Below are 15,169 nucleotides of genomic sequence, written 5' to 3' on the forward strand. Positions count from 1 at the left end.
CCCCGGCCTCTGCACCCCACACTTGCCTTCAGGAGTCCTCCGCTGGCGGTGCCCAGGAACACCACGGTGTAGTTATTGACGCTGGCGACCGCCACCGCAGTGAGGCCGTTGTAGGTGAAGACGGGGGTGGCGGTGATGGGGTTCACGATGGCCAGCGGGTGCTGCAGGTGTGCTGCTCCACAGTCCAGCTGCTCCGGCTGCAGCTGTGGGGACACAAACGTGCATTAGCGGCTGCACCCGGCCAGGTCCTGCCTTCTGCCACTAGGGATCAAGCCTCTGAGCCCAAGGGAAAGGCCTCACTGCTGAGCCATTCAACAGGAAAATGCAGGTCCATTTGGGGACAGGAGCAACGATGGAGCCTCCCTCGTGCTTGCAAGGCCTGTCCTCAGAGCCAGACCTGATGAAGCCCAAGGAACAGGCTTTGCTGGGTTGCCTTGGACAAGCCGACGGAGGGCTCTGACCCTGCTGCGGGAAGGAGCAGGGCAGCAGCGGCATGGCTGCTGGGGCTGTCCCGGCACGGGCACCCTAGGCAGGCATCTGCCAGGCAGGGTCCCGTGCCCACAGCAACATGGGGCTTCCGTGCCACACACACCTCACACCTACCCACGGCACTGGCACCTGTCCCAGCCCACGTCCTGCGAGGCGCCAAAGCCCAGGGGCAAGCAGAGGGGGGAGGGAGGTGGGAAGGGGTCTCCTCCCTGTGCTCTAGGTGCCCCCAGCCCACCCTGGCGAGGTCTCAGCCAGCCGGGGACCAGCCCCGCACACGGCCGCCCGCTTTGCTCCTGTAGCACTGCCACAGCCCCGCTGCCCCCACCCCATGGGCATCGCTGCTGTGCCAGGCAGCTGCGAGCCAGGCACGAGGAGGGAAGGTTCATCAAGTAAAAGAAGTTAGCTAGAATATTATTTCCCTGCAACCAAGTGAGGAGATGAGTGAGAACAGAGCCAAGGGAGAGGAAAAAAGACAGGCTCACTGGAGACCCTCAGGACTGTAAATCCGGGCTCCGATCTTGCTGCTGCTGGAGTCAACAGCAGTATTTCCACTGGTCAGATCCTCACATGCTTGGCCAAGTCATGCAGCACTTCACTGCAGGCGCTGCCCACTGATGGGCTGAGACACGAGGAGAGCAGCCTGGGAGCAGGACCAGGCCAGCAGACACTAAAAGCAGGAGGCTGCTAACCAGGCAGGAGCAGATCAGTGATGGAGGTGTCCTCACAGCCTGGGGCATGGAGGGGAGTGCAGCAGCAGCCAAACTTGTCCCAGAAATGCTGGAGCCACCACGACCGCCCAGCCTGGCCCCATGGGCTGCAGCCGCTCACAGCCCGCCATGCCCTGGTGAGCAAGTACGAGCTGTGCCCTGTACATGAGACCACAAGACACTTAATATCTGCCTCCAGCCTCTTTTGCCAAACTGCTCCCAAAGCTGTGAGGGAGCAGGAGCTGGCTGTGTTACAAAAAGTTAAGCCAAAGATATCCCAAGCCAGGAGCTGCAGCTCCAGCAGAAGCCCAGCTGTGGTGGGAGCTGGCTGTGATGCGCAGCCTTGAAGCCCAACCGCTGCTCCCACAGGGCTTCGTACCAGTGCTGCTGGTGAGAACTGGCCAGGTTGGTACCAAGGCTCCCGCTCCCATTCGTTAACAGGTGCAAAAGAACAATGACAGAGGAAAAATGTAAGGACTCCTCCTCTATGTCACCTAGACCTAGTCTGTGAGCAGGTATTTGGCTTACTTGGCCCACAGCAAGACAACAGACGTGACCATTCTGTGCTAAATTAATTAGCACTGCCGCTGCATGACAGCAGCATTTAAAAATTAGACTGATGCTTCATATTTCTCCTTCCCTGCTGAGATGCACCCAAGATTTATGACCGCTCTCGCCCTGAATCCTCTGAGATTCTCCTTATAATTTCTGCTCAGACAATGTGGATGGATTCAACAACGTCTGAATATCACAACAGTCTTGCTGCCGACAATTTACCTGCTGTCACTCCCACAGCAGCTTTTATGAAGTGCTGTGGGGGCAGCTGGCGCCGTTCAAATGATGGGCATGTTTCGAGGGCCATTACCACATCATCTGCAGTGTCATTTCAGGCTCATCTCAAAAGCCGCAATTGCGCTGTCACCCTCGCTGGGTGTTGGCATGCAGCTCACAGGACGACAACTGCAGGTATTTGCAGCCTGGTGCTAGTCTAAAAGCAGAGGTGATTTCGGCTCTGGCTGCAGGAAGCACTTACACACCGCGTCAGGCAGGAAACCTGCCTGACGGACCTCAACCCACACCCCCGCCACCAAGCATGTTTTATGCCTTACTGAAGTCAGACGTACCACAGATATCCCTGCCGAAACAACACTTGGGAGTGCTAATTTAAGCAGAACAAATGCAGGGATTGAGGCTGTATCCGTTAGGACACTGGACCACGTTTCTACCACTCAGAAGCTGATGACCAGCCTGTTAAGCACATCCCTCCCTTCCTGGGCTGTGTCACAATTCCTGTAGTACCAGTATTATTTCACTAACGGAACCAGACTGCCTGCAGCTCTACCCTCTCTTCAGTTGGTTTGAAGCCCCTGGACCTGAAGCAGCTCCTGATCACAAATTTGGAGGACAAGGACAGCCTCTGGGCCTCTGCTCAGGACAGTGCCGAGAGGAGGCGACACACATGGAGCGGCAGCTTGGTTTATACAGGCGCGAGATGAAAGGATCAAATGTTCTGGATGCCAAGTGACTTTGCTAAACATATTTTGTAGTTTCACAGTATTTCATTCTGCTAAAACAAAACAAAACAAACAAACAAACAAACAAGCAAGCAAAAAAACAACTGCAGCCCAAATTCTCAAGTGCATATGTTTCCCCTGTAACTGGGCAACACAGTTTCTTTATGCTACACACAGGCTACGGAAAGCCATTCATTTTTCTGATGTAATGGTTCCTTCCACTCACAGACAAGCCTTCAGAAAGGCACTTGGTTTTATTTATTTGTTCTGGGGACACTTATCTCTAGCTCCACTTCACCACTCTTTACAAACATCAAGGAACCGAAGCTCCCAGGGCTCCGTCCTGCTGGAGGCTGAGGTGCGGGGCAGCCTGGGCACCGGAGGCACGCTCAGAGGAGCCTCCTGCGTGCAGTGGTGTCGGTCCTCCACCGGCCTCCCCCAGCCGGGGGCACAAGCCTTTCCTTCCACAGATGGCTGAAGCCAACGGGAGCTCCTTATCTGCTCTCGCTGCCTGTTTATAAATCACGCTTTAGAGACCCAATATAAACGCAAAGTGTTTTTCATGGTAAACAGGATGTAACTATTCTAATGCAGCCACGCATTATTTTGGTCACATACATCCTTCCCTTAAAACACCTTTCTTTAAATGACATCAGCTCTTCCAAAGGACAAGCAGGAGACATATGGTGTTTCCCTCACATGGTCTCCAGGGTGGGGTGACACAATATGCTGCTTCTGTCTGTAAACTACAGGACCAAGGAGATATTTTAACTCTGTCATTTTAGGGTAAACAGGATATGACCAAGTCACATCCTTATGCAGGCACCAGACGATCACTCCAGATAATCACCACAGCTTGGGAAATTTCACTTAGAAGTTGTGCTGAAAGGCATTCTTGATACAGAATGGGTGAAATCTTGCTCTGTTTTAAGCCAGACTGATCTACCCTGCAGTGGGGAAGACATAAATAAAACTTTTCTTCCCAAACCAGTGCCCTTCTATCATTTGCATTTTAAAACAACCCCATGGGTGTTTATTGCATTGCCATTATTTTTCTGCTTCACGCTGTAGATACTGAGTAACTCGCAGAAATACTGAAGGGGGGGCCTAGATCCAGGTCCTTCTGCACCCTGCCACCCTCAGGCTACAGGGGAGCCGCCCCGGGCACAAGCTGCCAACAGCCCATGACCAGCACAAGGTGAGCAGCGGCGCTGCCATCCCACACGCTCACAAGGAGGGTGTACTCTGTATTTCTACAAAATTTCAAAAATGGGGCAAATGAACCCAAACCAAGGAGCAATTCCTAAGAGGAGGGTTAGTCAGATTAACCCCTGAGTGTGATCAGAAAGACAGCACAGGACAGAGATGAAACACTTCCAGCCACATCGGAGCTCAAGTGTTCAGCTGCTTTCGCAGTGCAAGTTCAGCCCTTTATCCCAGGCCTAGAACGGCACAAACTGAAGCGATTTACCAGAATTTCCATTACCAGTCCCCCAGCCCTGCGCACTGTGCCCCAGAGGCAGGCTTGCAGGATGTCGGTTTCGGAAGGAAGTCTGCTGGAAACAGAAGGAGGAAGAGGAGTGGTGAGGCAGCACTCAGGAAAACCATGAAATGTACTGATTTTTGTATCCTGTCTTTGTGACCTTAAAAATAGTTCTTAAGCAAATATGGGAGTTTATTTCTGAATCAAAACCAGGCTGCAGTTCGGAAAGAAGCCCTGCAGCTTCTGCTTTCAGCAAGCAAGCTCTTCCTTACTGTACTACAGAGAGCCTGAAAGCTTTGCAGTGCAGCAGTGAGAGGAAAGCAAACCCACCCCTTTCATGCATCATATCAGAGTGGATTAAAGTGTTGGCTCCTAACATGCCTGGAGTCCTGGGAAAATGACATAGCCAGCGTCCGATAATCCGCTCCAAACTTGTTGATTTGTGGGACTTAGCAATCGTCTTCATAGGCTCAAAATTTGGCAGTTGCTCCCACACAACTGACATTTTCAGGCCATTAAGTTCTGTGATAAAAGGGCTCTAGCCTTATCTCCTGCCTTCCTTAACATAAACCATTAGGCTTTTATTAACATTTAGGTATGACTCAGGGAAATCTCTGATTGCAGACAGAATATTGAAAATAATTTGGATATTGTCCGAAGAGAATAGCAGGGCATGGATTCAAAGCTGAACAAGGAGAGAAGCTAAAAACCAACGTGGAAATATTCCACAAGCTCCATAATAAAACGGGCAGAGTGAGAGATGGTGGCCAGCAGACTCGGTCGCATTATGAAAACAGAAAGCACAAGACCCCTTCTGTGTCCGGCAGAACCCAGACTCGGCCACAGAATCCCTCCCCAGGCACAGCCTATTCATTGCGGAGCCCTCCCAGTGTTGCCAGCAGTTTGTACACACAATCATGCGTTTATCTGCCAGAGTGTTGCAACCAGAGCTGTCAAAAACCAGGCTTTTTAGGATGCCTGGAGGAAAATGTCATCGTTAGAAGAGGACTCCACTGTTAAGGCACTTGAGACGTAAGCGGTCTCTAATTGTAGTGCTGCCGCAAAGGCGGGCATTATCAGAGAGCTCCTCTGACTTCCCATCATGTTTTTTAGGCAATGGGAGGCAAATCAATGTGCACTCTTGACCAGTTGAGGCACTCAGGCTGAGCACCGCTGAAAAATTGAATCTTGCTGCATTTTTCTCAAGAATCATCCACACTGAGCAATCAGCACCCACACTGCACAGCAGATTTCCTTAGAAAAGGCTTAGAATTACATTTGCACCCTGTTTTTGCTGTTTACTCAGACTACAAGTTTCTTGAGCAAGGAAGCAGCCATTTCTGCTGTGTTTTGCACAATGCCAGCCCTGGCCCACACTGCTCTGATCCAAATGAGGGTCTGTCTGCTCTCAGCTGTGACCTGGACCACGTCCTGTCTGCAGGGAGCCACCAGCGGCCACCTCGGCCCAGCACTGTCCAGACACAGGGGGCAGATTCCTGGTGCCGTAAACTGGCGCAGCCCCACCGATGCCGGCAGATAGCATCTGGCCAGATGTTACCCTGAAGGGCCTGAAGTGTGTGCAAGAGGCCACTCATGCGGCTCTTGGGACCACTTCTGCCGACCTCCGTGTTTATTTATGTCCCAGGAGCTGCAGCCGCTGCGTGCAGCCGCGCTCCCCGGGTGCCTCCCACCCTGCATGGGTGCGAGCGGGAGCACCGCGGCCCCGGCACCACCACTGCTTGAGGACAAATCCCAAACATTGCAGGGAAAGGCACACTTCTCACACTGCCATGAAGCTGCCCCTGGCAGGGCAGGGGACTAATGACAGCTTAACCCCAGGTTTTACTGGAACATCACTTCTGCTGCTGCATCCTCAGCCCACGTATCAAGAATGGGGAGGTCGCGCTGGGCTGGCCGCCGCGCTGTGCACAGAAGTGAGGCTCTCCCCTGCCTCGAATAAAGCCAGGCTGGCACCGGCTGCTCACAGCCCAGCACCCGAACCGCTCCTGCCCAGCGGCAGCCTTCCCGCCATGAGACAGGAAAGTTAACGGCTTGCTGAATAGCAGTAATTGCTTATAAAAAACTATCAACAGATTCCCTCTGTCAAATCCCCATGAATCACCATTCCCTTGACAAACGAGCATTCACTGTACCAAAGCCAGCGGCATCCAGCAGAATAGATGCATCGGTTGCACAGAGAGAAAAATGACTGTATCAGTTCAGCAGCTCCTCCCCTCCACAGCAGACAAATGTCACCCCCACGCCAAAAAGCGTCTCTTTGGCTTCTGCAGAGTTCCTGATGCCTGGCAGTTTTTCAGCCTCTCATCTTCATTTTTATTTTACAGGAGAGCTTTTCTTTTCCTGTCTTATAAAACTCATTTTTTCCCTCTCCCTACTCTTGACTCAACCCCTTTCCTTCCTGCCAGCTCCTGACATTCACTCTCCACAATTTCCCCTGGGAAACACCTGATTGAAACGACCAAGGAATTCAGACCAGTGTCCCTCAGATTACGCGAGCGGAGCAAATAATGAGTGAAACCAAGCAAGCACAGTAACAATCACCATTAGGAAAGGCCAGCAGCAGCAAACACTGCAGACAAGTGATTCTCCTGGGACTTTTCATCCCTTTAAACCTGCTCAGCAGTTGCACAAGGATTAATCAGGATTCATTACAAGCAGCAGCAAGAGGTGTGTGAAGGCCTTGCTGCTGTTCGTCCCAGCGTGCCCGTATCACTAGTTCTGCCTTTCACTAGTTTCTGGAGTTTTCAGCAAAGACCAAAGTGCTCATCTGTTGTAAAACGAGGGGCTAAACACGCTGTGCATCTGCAGCCAGACATGGGACCAGGGCTGACCTAGCAAGCTGAGCCCACCTACTGCCCAAAACCAAATGAGGAGCTGTTTCAGAAGGGAGCCTGCAAAGGCACGGAAAGACCGAGACCTTCAACCAGCTGATGGCCAGACCCAGCTCAGATCAAACTGCTCACATCAGCCCTGCACCTGCCCACAGGGGTACCCAGCACTGTGCCCCTGCTCTTGCACACCCTGCAGAGATGGAGCCACGGGCAGCACCAGCGACTGAACGGGGACCCACTCGAAGCAGAGAAATGCATCCCTTGAACTGAAATTGCATATCCTTCATGCTGCCAGGAAGACTGGTCAAGCTTATTATGCTGGTCTTCATCCTGCATTAAACACAATACTTCAGATTATACAATCAAATCCCCCCGGAATGGGCAGGCAGAAGGATTAACGAACAACAGGCTCCAGAGGGGTTGTCACAGTCAAAACAGCAACTACTGAAACAGCAAGAGTTTGTATGTATGTCCTTTAAATCCCCCCTGTTGGAAGCACCATTCCTCTGACCAGTTCTGCAGGGACAAAGAGGAGAATTTATCAGTGCCTCCTTCCACGGGCATTGTGGATGCTCTGAAGCATCCCCGTTGAAATTGTTTGGAATAAGACGTCTGATTTATTCAGACTGTATTTTCTTAGCTGCTCTTTGCTGAGGAGAGTCCCCTCTTCTACCACGCGAGCTGTGTTTCTCATTTATGCTTAGCTTTGGCTTCAGTAACCACAATTTCAAAATATTCGAGCTCTTTCCCACAAGAAGGAATCCTGGGTGAACAGTCAGTTTGGCTCCTCAATCTTCAGAGGTTATTTTTTTCTTATTGCTACTGCTAATACTTAGCACTTTACATCTTCAAAGTGCATTGAAGGCATATCTGTGCGACCGTGCTGAAAAAAGCATCCATTAGAGTAACAACTTCTTACCTAGCACAACTGGTCTTTTGCATGTGTCAGTTCAAATCTGCTTCATTTAGCCATAGTTTCTAGTAAATATTTTCCTCTATTTTCCTCATTAGCTCTGCCAAATCAATTAAGCTCTGAGATAATAAGCAGAATTCTGTTCTTATTTTATGCATCCTCAAATAAAACCTGTGTGCTTCCCTGATTTGTAGCATCACTCCCACAGTGGCATGCGGACGAGGAATCCTCCGCAGGGGCTGCCACGCGCAGTGTGTGCTCAGAAGTCTTGGTAGGGGCAGTCAGAAACAAAGCAATGCCACCTGCTCCTGGCACCCAGACAGCTGGAGAGCTTGGCATGCAAGGTTAGAGCAAGTCTTTCTGCTCATTAAGCTAGCCATCTGAACATACAAGTGATGAAGGCATAACAACCATGCTTTAAGGGACACATGCACATGCTGCAAAAAAAACATACCTTTTTTTGACACAAAAAAATACACTTTTTTTGTACATGAGATAGAGACCTCTGCCCTCATTTTTAGGACCGAGGAAATCCAAGTAATAAGTTGAATGGATGGCTATGAAAAGGGAGAAAGGATCAAGGTCTGGACACAGGATATTCTGACCTGCAGCCAGCCCTTGAACTCACACGCAAGCAATTGCACAAACAGCACCTGTGTGAAGCAAAAGACTTTCTCCAGGCTTCTCTCTGAAAGCACTGTGTTTATTCACTTACCCATATTTTATATCTTCACTTCTTCTTTGGACATCCTATGCTATTGTACTTTTTTTTTTTTCCAATTAGAAAATTAAAAGCTGCAGAATGATTTCAAAATTTGTTAAAGAAAATGGTCCTGTTGGATTCAGCAACTGAATACCTCTCCTATTTGGTCAAAGCATGGAAAGCTTCCTCCTTCTCTATCATTTCATATTTTTCTCTGCTGCCTTCCAGATTTGCAGAAGCCAATGTTTCCAAAACTATTTGGGAAGATCCACTATATATTGCAGCTCATTGTGGCACCAAATTTCAGCACAACATTACACTACAGCTAGAAGACTCCAGGGACTAGCATCGCAATTACAGTTTCTCCCCAAAGCTCGAAGCCTGTCCTCAGCCCCTTGCTGAGGGGGGCCGAGCAGCCCTTCACGGCTCAGGGGGGTGGTGTGCTGACACAGAGCTGCCCCGGGAGAGCTGCGCAGGGACACGCGCCCATCTCCACCGGAATCCACAAGGATAAGCGCAAGGAAACCACCTGCGTCAGCTGCTCTCCAGATGTGGACATCTGTCCCCAGTGCCTGTGTGCTGCACCAGCTGCCTTTCTGGACAGAGAAATCAAGGCAGCTACCGTTTCCTCCCCACATAAGGACCCTCCACACCGACTGCCCAAATCCCCACCTGAACCCGCTGCCAGCCGGCACGGACCCTGCAGCTGCCCAGGTGACTCCAGCACCTTCCAGTTAAAATCATGATCTATGAGAAACAAAGAATGACAGGGATTCACAGTTCAACATCTTTGGAAACTGCTATTTTGTATAGTATTAAAACAAAAACAAACAAACAAAAACACCCTTCTCACTGAGTGCTATCATCATGCTCTAAACTTTTCCGAAGTCCTTCCAAAGAGAGAACTCTATACGCAGACATTTTCTAGAACACACCAGGTTTTCAGTGGCTCACTTTAATCAGGCTGTCCACCAGAGATGGCTTTTGGCCACTAGTCGCTCCCAACCCGTTAAATGTTGGCAGCAGTCAGCAGACGGCAGGATGAAAATCTAATAGCTGAAGGGTTTTTGCCCCAGAAGCGAGGAGTGTGATGCAGCATAATACTTTAAACAGAGATGAGACAGAAACAGGAACACAAATTCCAAATTTCCTTCAAATAACAGAGGTACATCTTGTAAAATCCAGACTTTTAGACAATTTTGCTTCTGAGTTAGAATTGAAAGATTAATACTCCTATGCCACTAATAACACGTAAGCTGCTGAAATCCTGTGAGACCAGCAACCCTCTAACAGTTTGGGCTCAAAAAATGCGCAGCCCTGTTCCACAACCAGTCCAGCCCCATGAGACTGCTGCTACTCACAATCATGCTGCGTTCCGAGGAGGACAAAGCAGAAAGAGGCCCCAGCAAGACAATACAGAAAAAGCCTGAATACCCACGCTCACCCTCATCCACCCTTCCTCTGAAAAACAACACGTCCTCAAGTGGAGAGGGAAGCGCAGGGCTGGCAGCTGCAAGTCAGCCCTGCTCAACGCACAAACCACCACCACTGCACTCCTGCTGCCACAGGACACTGCATCCCCTGTCCCGGGGATGTCCTAGTCCCACCCCAAGCACAGGTCTGCATTTGGCGTCTCCATGCACTCCCCACACTGGACGAGTCCTGCTCGTCACTTGGCGGGTGACGAGGCAAAATCACCACGGGCTTTGGGATCAGCTTGCCTCATCAGCACACCACGCCTGACAAGGGCTCACCCAGGCTCTTTTTGATACAGGCCCTCTCGGAGCAAGCCATCCCCACGGCTGCTGGCAGAGCTGCTGCCCAAATGCGGGAACCAGCACTGCTCCTCTGCTCCAAAATGCCAATAAATTCTGCTGGTCTCTCCCCAGTTGGAGATTGCTGTCGACAGTCTGCCACCTCCTCCACTTGCTGCAAGGTGTGAGATGCCCACTTGAGAGGAAAACAAGGACCGAAGTATTTTCTTTACCTACCCTACAAAACAAATAAATAAATAAAGACAGAAAAAAGCAAAGCAGATCCTTCCAGCAGGTGCCTGGGTCAGGACATCCCCCTCCCACGCTGTGCTCTGCCTAAGCAGTGGCACAGCAGCACCCCAGCACATGGGACCTCGGCTCAAGTCCTGGCACTGCCGCCCATCTGATCAAGGACAAGGCATCGATCGGGTGGTCTACCACTGTACGTCCCCCATGTGAAATGAGGGCAATAGCACTCCCCAAGCACAGACCTCTGCACAACCCTGAGGCCTCACAACAGGAGATGCACAACTGCAGGTGTGCAGGGCTGCCGCAGCACCCTGCATCCCGGCTCCTCTTCCCCTTTGTGCAAGGGGCACAGTGTGGGGAAAAAAGCCTTCAAACATCAGACACATTTTGTTCCCCTGGCCCAGAGCTTTCACCCATCCATCACCTCCCTGGTGTTGTGACCACAGTGCAAAGGGCTGCTCATGCGTCCACGCCTGCAGCCCTGCTGCTGTGGGGGCTGCAAGGCGCGAGCTCGCACACCGCGGCACCGGCCGGACTGGGACTCCCAGCCACACTGCTGTAGGTAGTGCACGATGGCACTCAGGTGTTTGTAACTGATTGTTTCCAACTGCTGCTGGTTCCAGCTTGCCTTGTGTTTGCATTAAATTACCACAGCCAGGGGCTCAGACTTATTATGTTTCCAGCAGCTAGCTGGAAGAGGTCATCAGACCAGAGTATCGCAAGTTTGCAGTTGCCTACATGTTTAAATAGATGCCTAGCAGGATTTAGAAGCAGGCTGAGAGAGGTGTTTTTATAGCATCCCCCGGCACCCATCCACATCTCCAGGTGCCTTGTTCACCTCTGCCCCAAGCCCTGCTCATCTTCTGTCTCAATCACAATAAAACAGACTTTCAAAAATCAGAAGAGAGATGCCACAATTCCTTCACTTCCACCCACCAAGACCTCACAGCCAAGCCAGCGCTGGTCAGATCTCCTGAGGAGCAGTTTCATATTTATCTGCGAGCTCAGCGCCTGCCCTGGAAAACATCCAGGGCTCTGCAAATGCAAGTGCTTAGAAACCCCTGAATGAAGGGACAACTGCTGAGATGTGCTCACCACCTTCATATGACTGCGTGGTCACCTCTCCAGACTCCCTCTGGCCGTGACAGGCAGCGACTGTGGCTGACATCGCACCTCCGTGTAAAACACTGGACTTGGCAAAAATGGTTCTTCTGTATTCCACCTTAGCCATTACTTAGTTACAGGAGATTTGATGAGCTCAGTTGATTAAAATTAATCTGAGTTTGTGTTTATCAAGGACAACAATACCTGTGCAGCTGACTGCGGCTCTCTGGAAGCCTGCAGGGGTGGCTCTGGTTCCCCACAGCCAGGGAACGCCACTCCCATCCCGCCTGGGCCAGCAGCAGCCGGCAGCACTGGCCCCAGGGCTAGAAGCAGGCCAGGAGCCACCTTCTGTTCTCTCACCTAAAGCAGACAGTCTCTGGTTTCCAGGCACAGACATTTCCGTGACTTTGACTGGATTTCCCTTTGCAATGTGCTTCACGTGAGATGCAAGCAGGCGTGAGCCACAGGGACTCCCACAGACATGCTCCCACCCTGCCTTTGGCTTCCCAGGGACACCCCTGCCCCACACCAAGAGCGGGGGCACTCGCCCGCCCCCAGGCACACTCTGCCCATGGACCATCGAGCCGAGCCCCTCCCTGGAAGGACGAGATTCACACGGCTCCTGTCCGGCATTTGCCAGCTGCCCGTGTGTGCCTAATTCCCGGTAAAAGGCTCTCATGACACAAGTTTCCAAGGAAACATATCTAGCACCTGCCATGCCTAGCTAATACCTGGTGAGGGTCAGCGCAGCTGCTCTGTACCCAGCTCAGGGTCCAAGCTGACGTCCTCCAAACCTCAGCGAAGCTCAGCCTTTGGCCCGAGCCCCTCCCCTGGGTACCCGAGGCCCCAGCAGCCACCCCTCAGGCAGACTGGCCACTCGCTGCCCAGGCGAGGAAGGCTTGGGAGAAAACCTTGCCAGGCAAGGTACACTGACATCTTGTAAAGCAACACCCCGAACTAAAACAGACGTCACCGATACGACTAACTTTGTAGTAACGGGGCGTTCTTCTCTTCAGGTGAATGCTAGCACCTCCAACACAGCACCTTCTGTGAAAAGCAGAAACGAAGGTTGCTGCAGGAACTCCTGCCATATCTTAAAGTACAAATTAAGTGTAAATTCCCAATTTCCCTTCTTGGCTAATCCTCTAGATTTATGTGAGTAGATGTAAGGTTAGAGCACATTTATTTTCATGTTTGGAATTTATAAATTCGTATAAACCGGCACTTCAAAGTAACTCAGCTCCTATAAAACCCAATCCCACAGAGACACCACAGTGCTTGGACAGCAAGTAGATGCTTTGTCATATTCCCACGTGTATATGAGTTTTTTTTCTTTGGGAACATTTTCTTACTGGTTTCAAACCACATTTCCAAGCACAAGCATTCATATACTGAAATTGTTTATACAGTCTACCCAAGGAGTTCATTTTATTTAACAGCCCGTTATAGTAAAACTCACTGGTGGGTATCTCATCATTACGCCACAAAGCACTGTGTTCAATGAGCATGCAGGATCTGACACAAAGCCACAAGAGCCAGAAACTTGAGAATTAATGCTGAAATGCATCATTATCCCATGCCGCTGTGCCTAAATTTTTCAGCATAGAAAACAATTGGGTTTTTCAGCCTTTTTAGAGTTGCAGACCCCAAAACATTTCCCAGGAGTGATGCACATCCCTGGGTAGCAAATCTAAATCTAAATATAAGGAATATGAGTCTGCTTTCTCTCATTATCTCTCAGGGAGTTTTTAGGAGAGCATGGAGCTTGACATGGAAAACCACAGAAGGCAAGTAGGGAGCCTGGTGAAACCGGGGCAGCTTTACCAGCTCGGCTTCCCTCAAGAGTCGTGGCTGGCCATGCAGTTCATTTTATCCTGTGTTGATCTCAGACCCCTACATCAACGAGCGTCTGGGCACGCAGCAGGAAGGGTTGCAGGGACACCTGGACATCCACATTTGCTTACCCTTCTGCTGCTGCTGCAGCTGGGACCACGGAGCCAGAACAGCCTGGTAGCTGCCTCAGTTTCCCTGTCCAGAAAGGCAGACGGTGCAACACACAGGCACCGACCACAGCCAGAGGGTGCCATGCGACTGTCCTGCAGTAGGGCACCCAGGGAGGCAGCGCGGGGAACCGGCCATCCCCTCCCCTGATGTGGTGCTGCAGGCATCCTGCTCGGCCTCCCCAGGCCGGTTTGCACAAGGGCACAGGCTCCTGGCAGCTGCACCACGCTCCAGCTGTGCCGCGGGGCTGACCCTCACACCGAGCGGGCCACAGTCCGGCTGGGAAGAACAGTTCAGAGATGAAGTTAACCCACTCAGTGTCCCCAGGCTTCAGTAAGCACTGACAGCACATTGCTGCAGTTGATGTTTAAGACAGGCTGCTGAAGAGATCTTACATCCCTCCTCCATTCTGAAGACTGAGGTCCAAATTTGATCCAGGCTTCTAGCAGTAAAAACAGGGCAGTGACTTCATGCAGTATTTCATCTCAGCTGCACGCGTTACAAACACAGCCTGCTATTTGATATAAAATTAATTACAAAAAAAGCTACTTTTGCTGTGGGAAACCAAACCTAGAGTTCACCCACTCACTCTGTGCCCATCAAGAACCAAACCAAACCAAATCCTTCCCTGGAACATCCTCCTTCCCCTACGCTGCTTCTGCTTATCCATCTCCTTGGTGACTTTTTGGTGGCGCTCATCAAGAACAATCAACCAACCTGCTGACCTAGACCATGCTCCCCTGCACACTTTCCCCACGTCTCACAAAGTCATTAAGCACATGCTTAATTGCAAGTCAGTGCTCCCATGACAGGGACAGGGCACCCCCCAGGACACCGGCCCAGCCGCCAGCCTGGGAAGACACAGCGGCCGCAGCTCCCGCTGCCCGGCTGTCCTGGCAGCCCCAAGACACGGCTGGTGTGCCTGGAGCCAAGGGCTGGCGGCAGCGGCTGGGAACTGGGACCTGGATCTGGGCACCAGCACCGAGCCCTCGCATGGTGCCCACCTCCCACCGTGTCACCTGCCACCACGCCGAAGGTAACGAGCCTGACCTGCCATCGCCCCGTTCTCCCAAAACCCATCCCTCATGCCCGAGTGCCGCGGCTCCCCGGCTGAGTCACAGCTAAGTGCTGCAGGAGAGGAGCATTCAATTAGACAGAACAACACACAAGGGGGCAATGATTTTCCTTTCACACCGCATTACGCCTAACAGCCAGTGCTCCCTATTTGTAACAACCGACTACTTCAGCCTAACATGTATTCGGAATGAATCAGGTCATCATTAGATTTTCATTTTTTTTCCAGAAGGAGCTTAAAACCAAACTACCTAGACTACAGGAAGAACTAATGAACCACAATTTTGATAATACCGGTGCACCTATCAGAGATGCATAGGCAAAAG

The 15,169-nt window shown here is 51.2% G+C and overlaps 1 protein-coding gene across 1 annotated transcript in view; it reads right to left on the bottom strand.

The window, feature by feature from the left end:
• The window catches only part of PLXND1 (plexin D1), an 80,637-nt gene that overhangs the window by 61,696 nt on the left and 3,772 nt on the right, over positions 1-15,169 (bottom strand). Inside the window, exon 2 of the mRNA XM_032194284.1 lies at positions 27-203. Coding sequence (XP_032050175.1) covers positions 27-203 — 177 coding nt within the window. The remainder of the gene's footprint in view (positions 1-26; positions 204-15,169) is intronic.

Source organism: Aythya fuligula, chromosome 10 (genome assembly GCF_009819795.1).
Source record: "Aythya fuligula isolate bAytFul2 chromosome 10, bAytFul2.pri, whole genome shotgun sequence".
NCBI lineage: Eukaryota > Metazoa > Chordata > Aves > Anseriformes > Anatidae > Aythya > Aythya fuligula.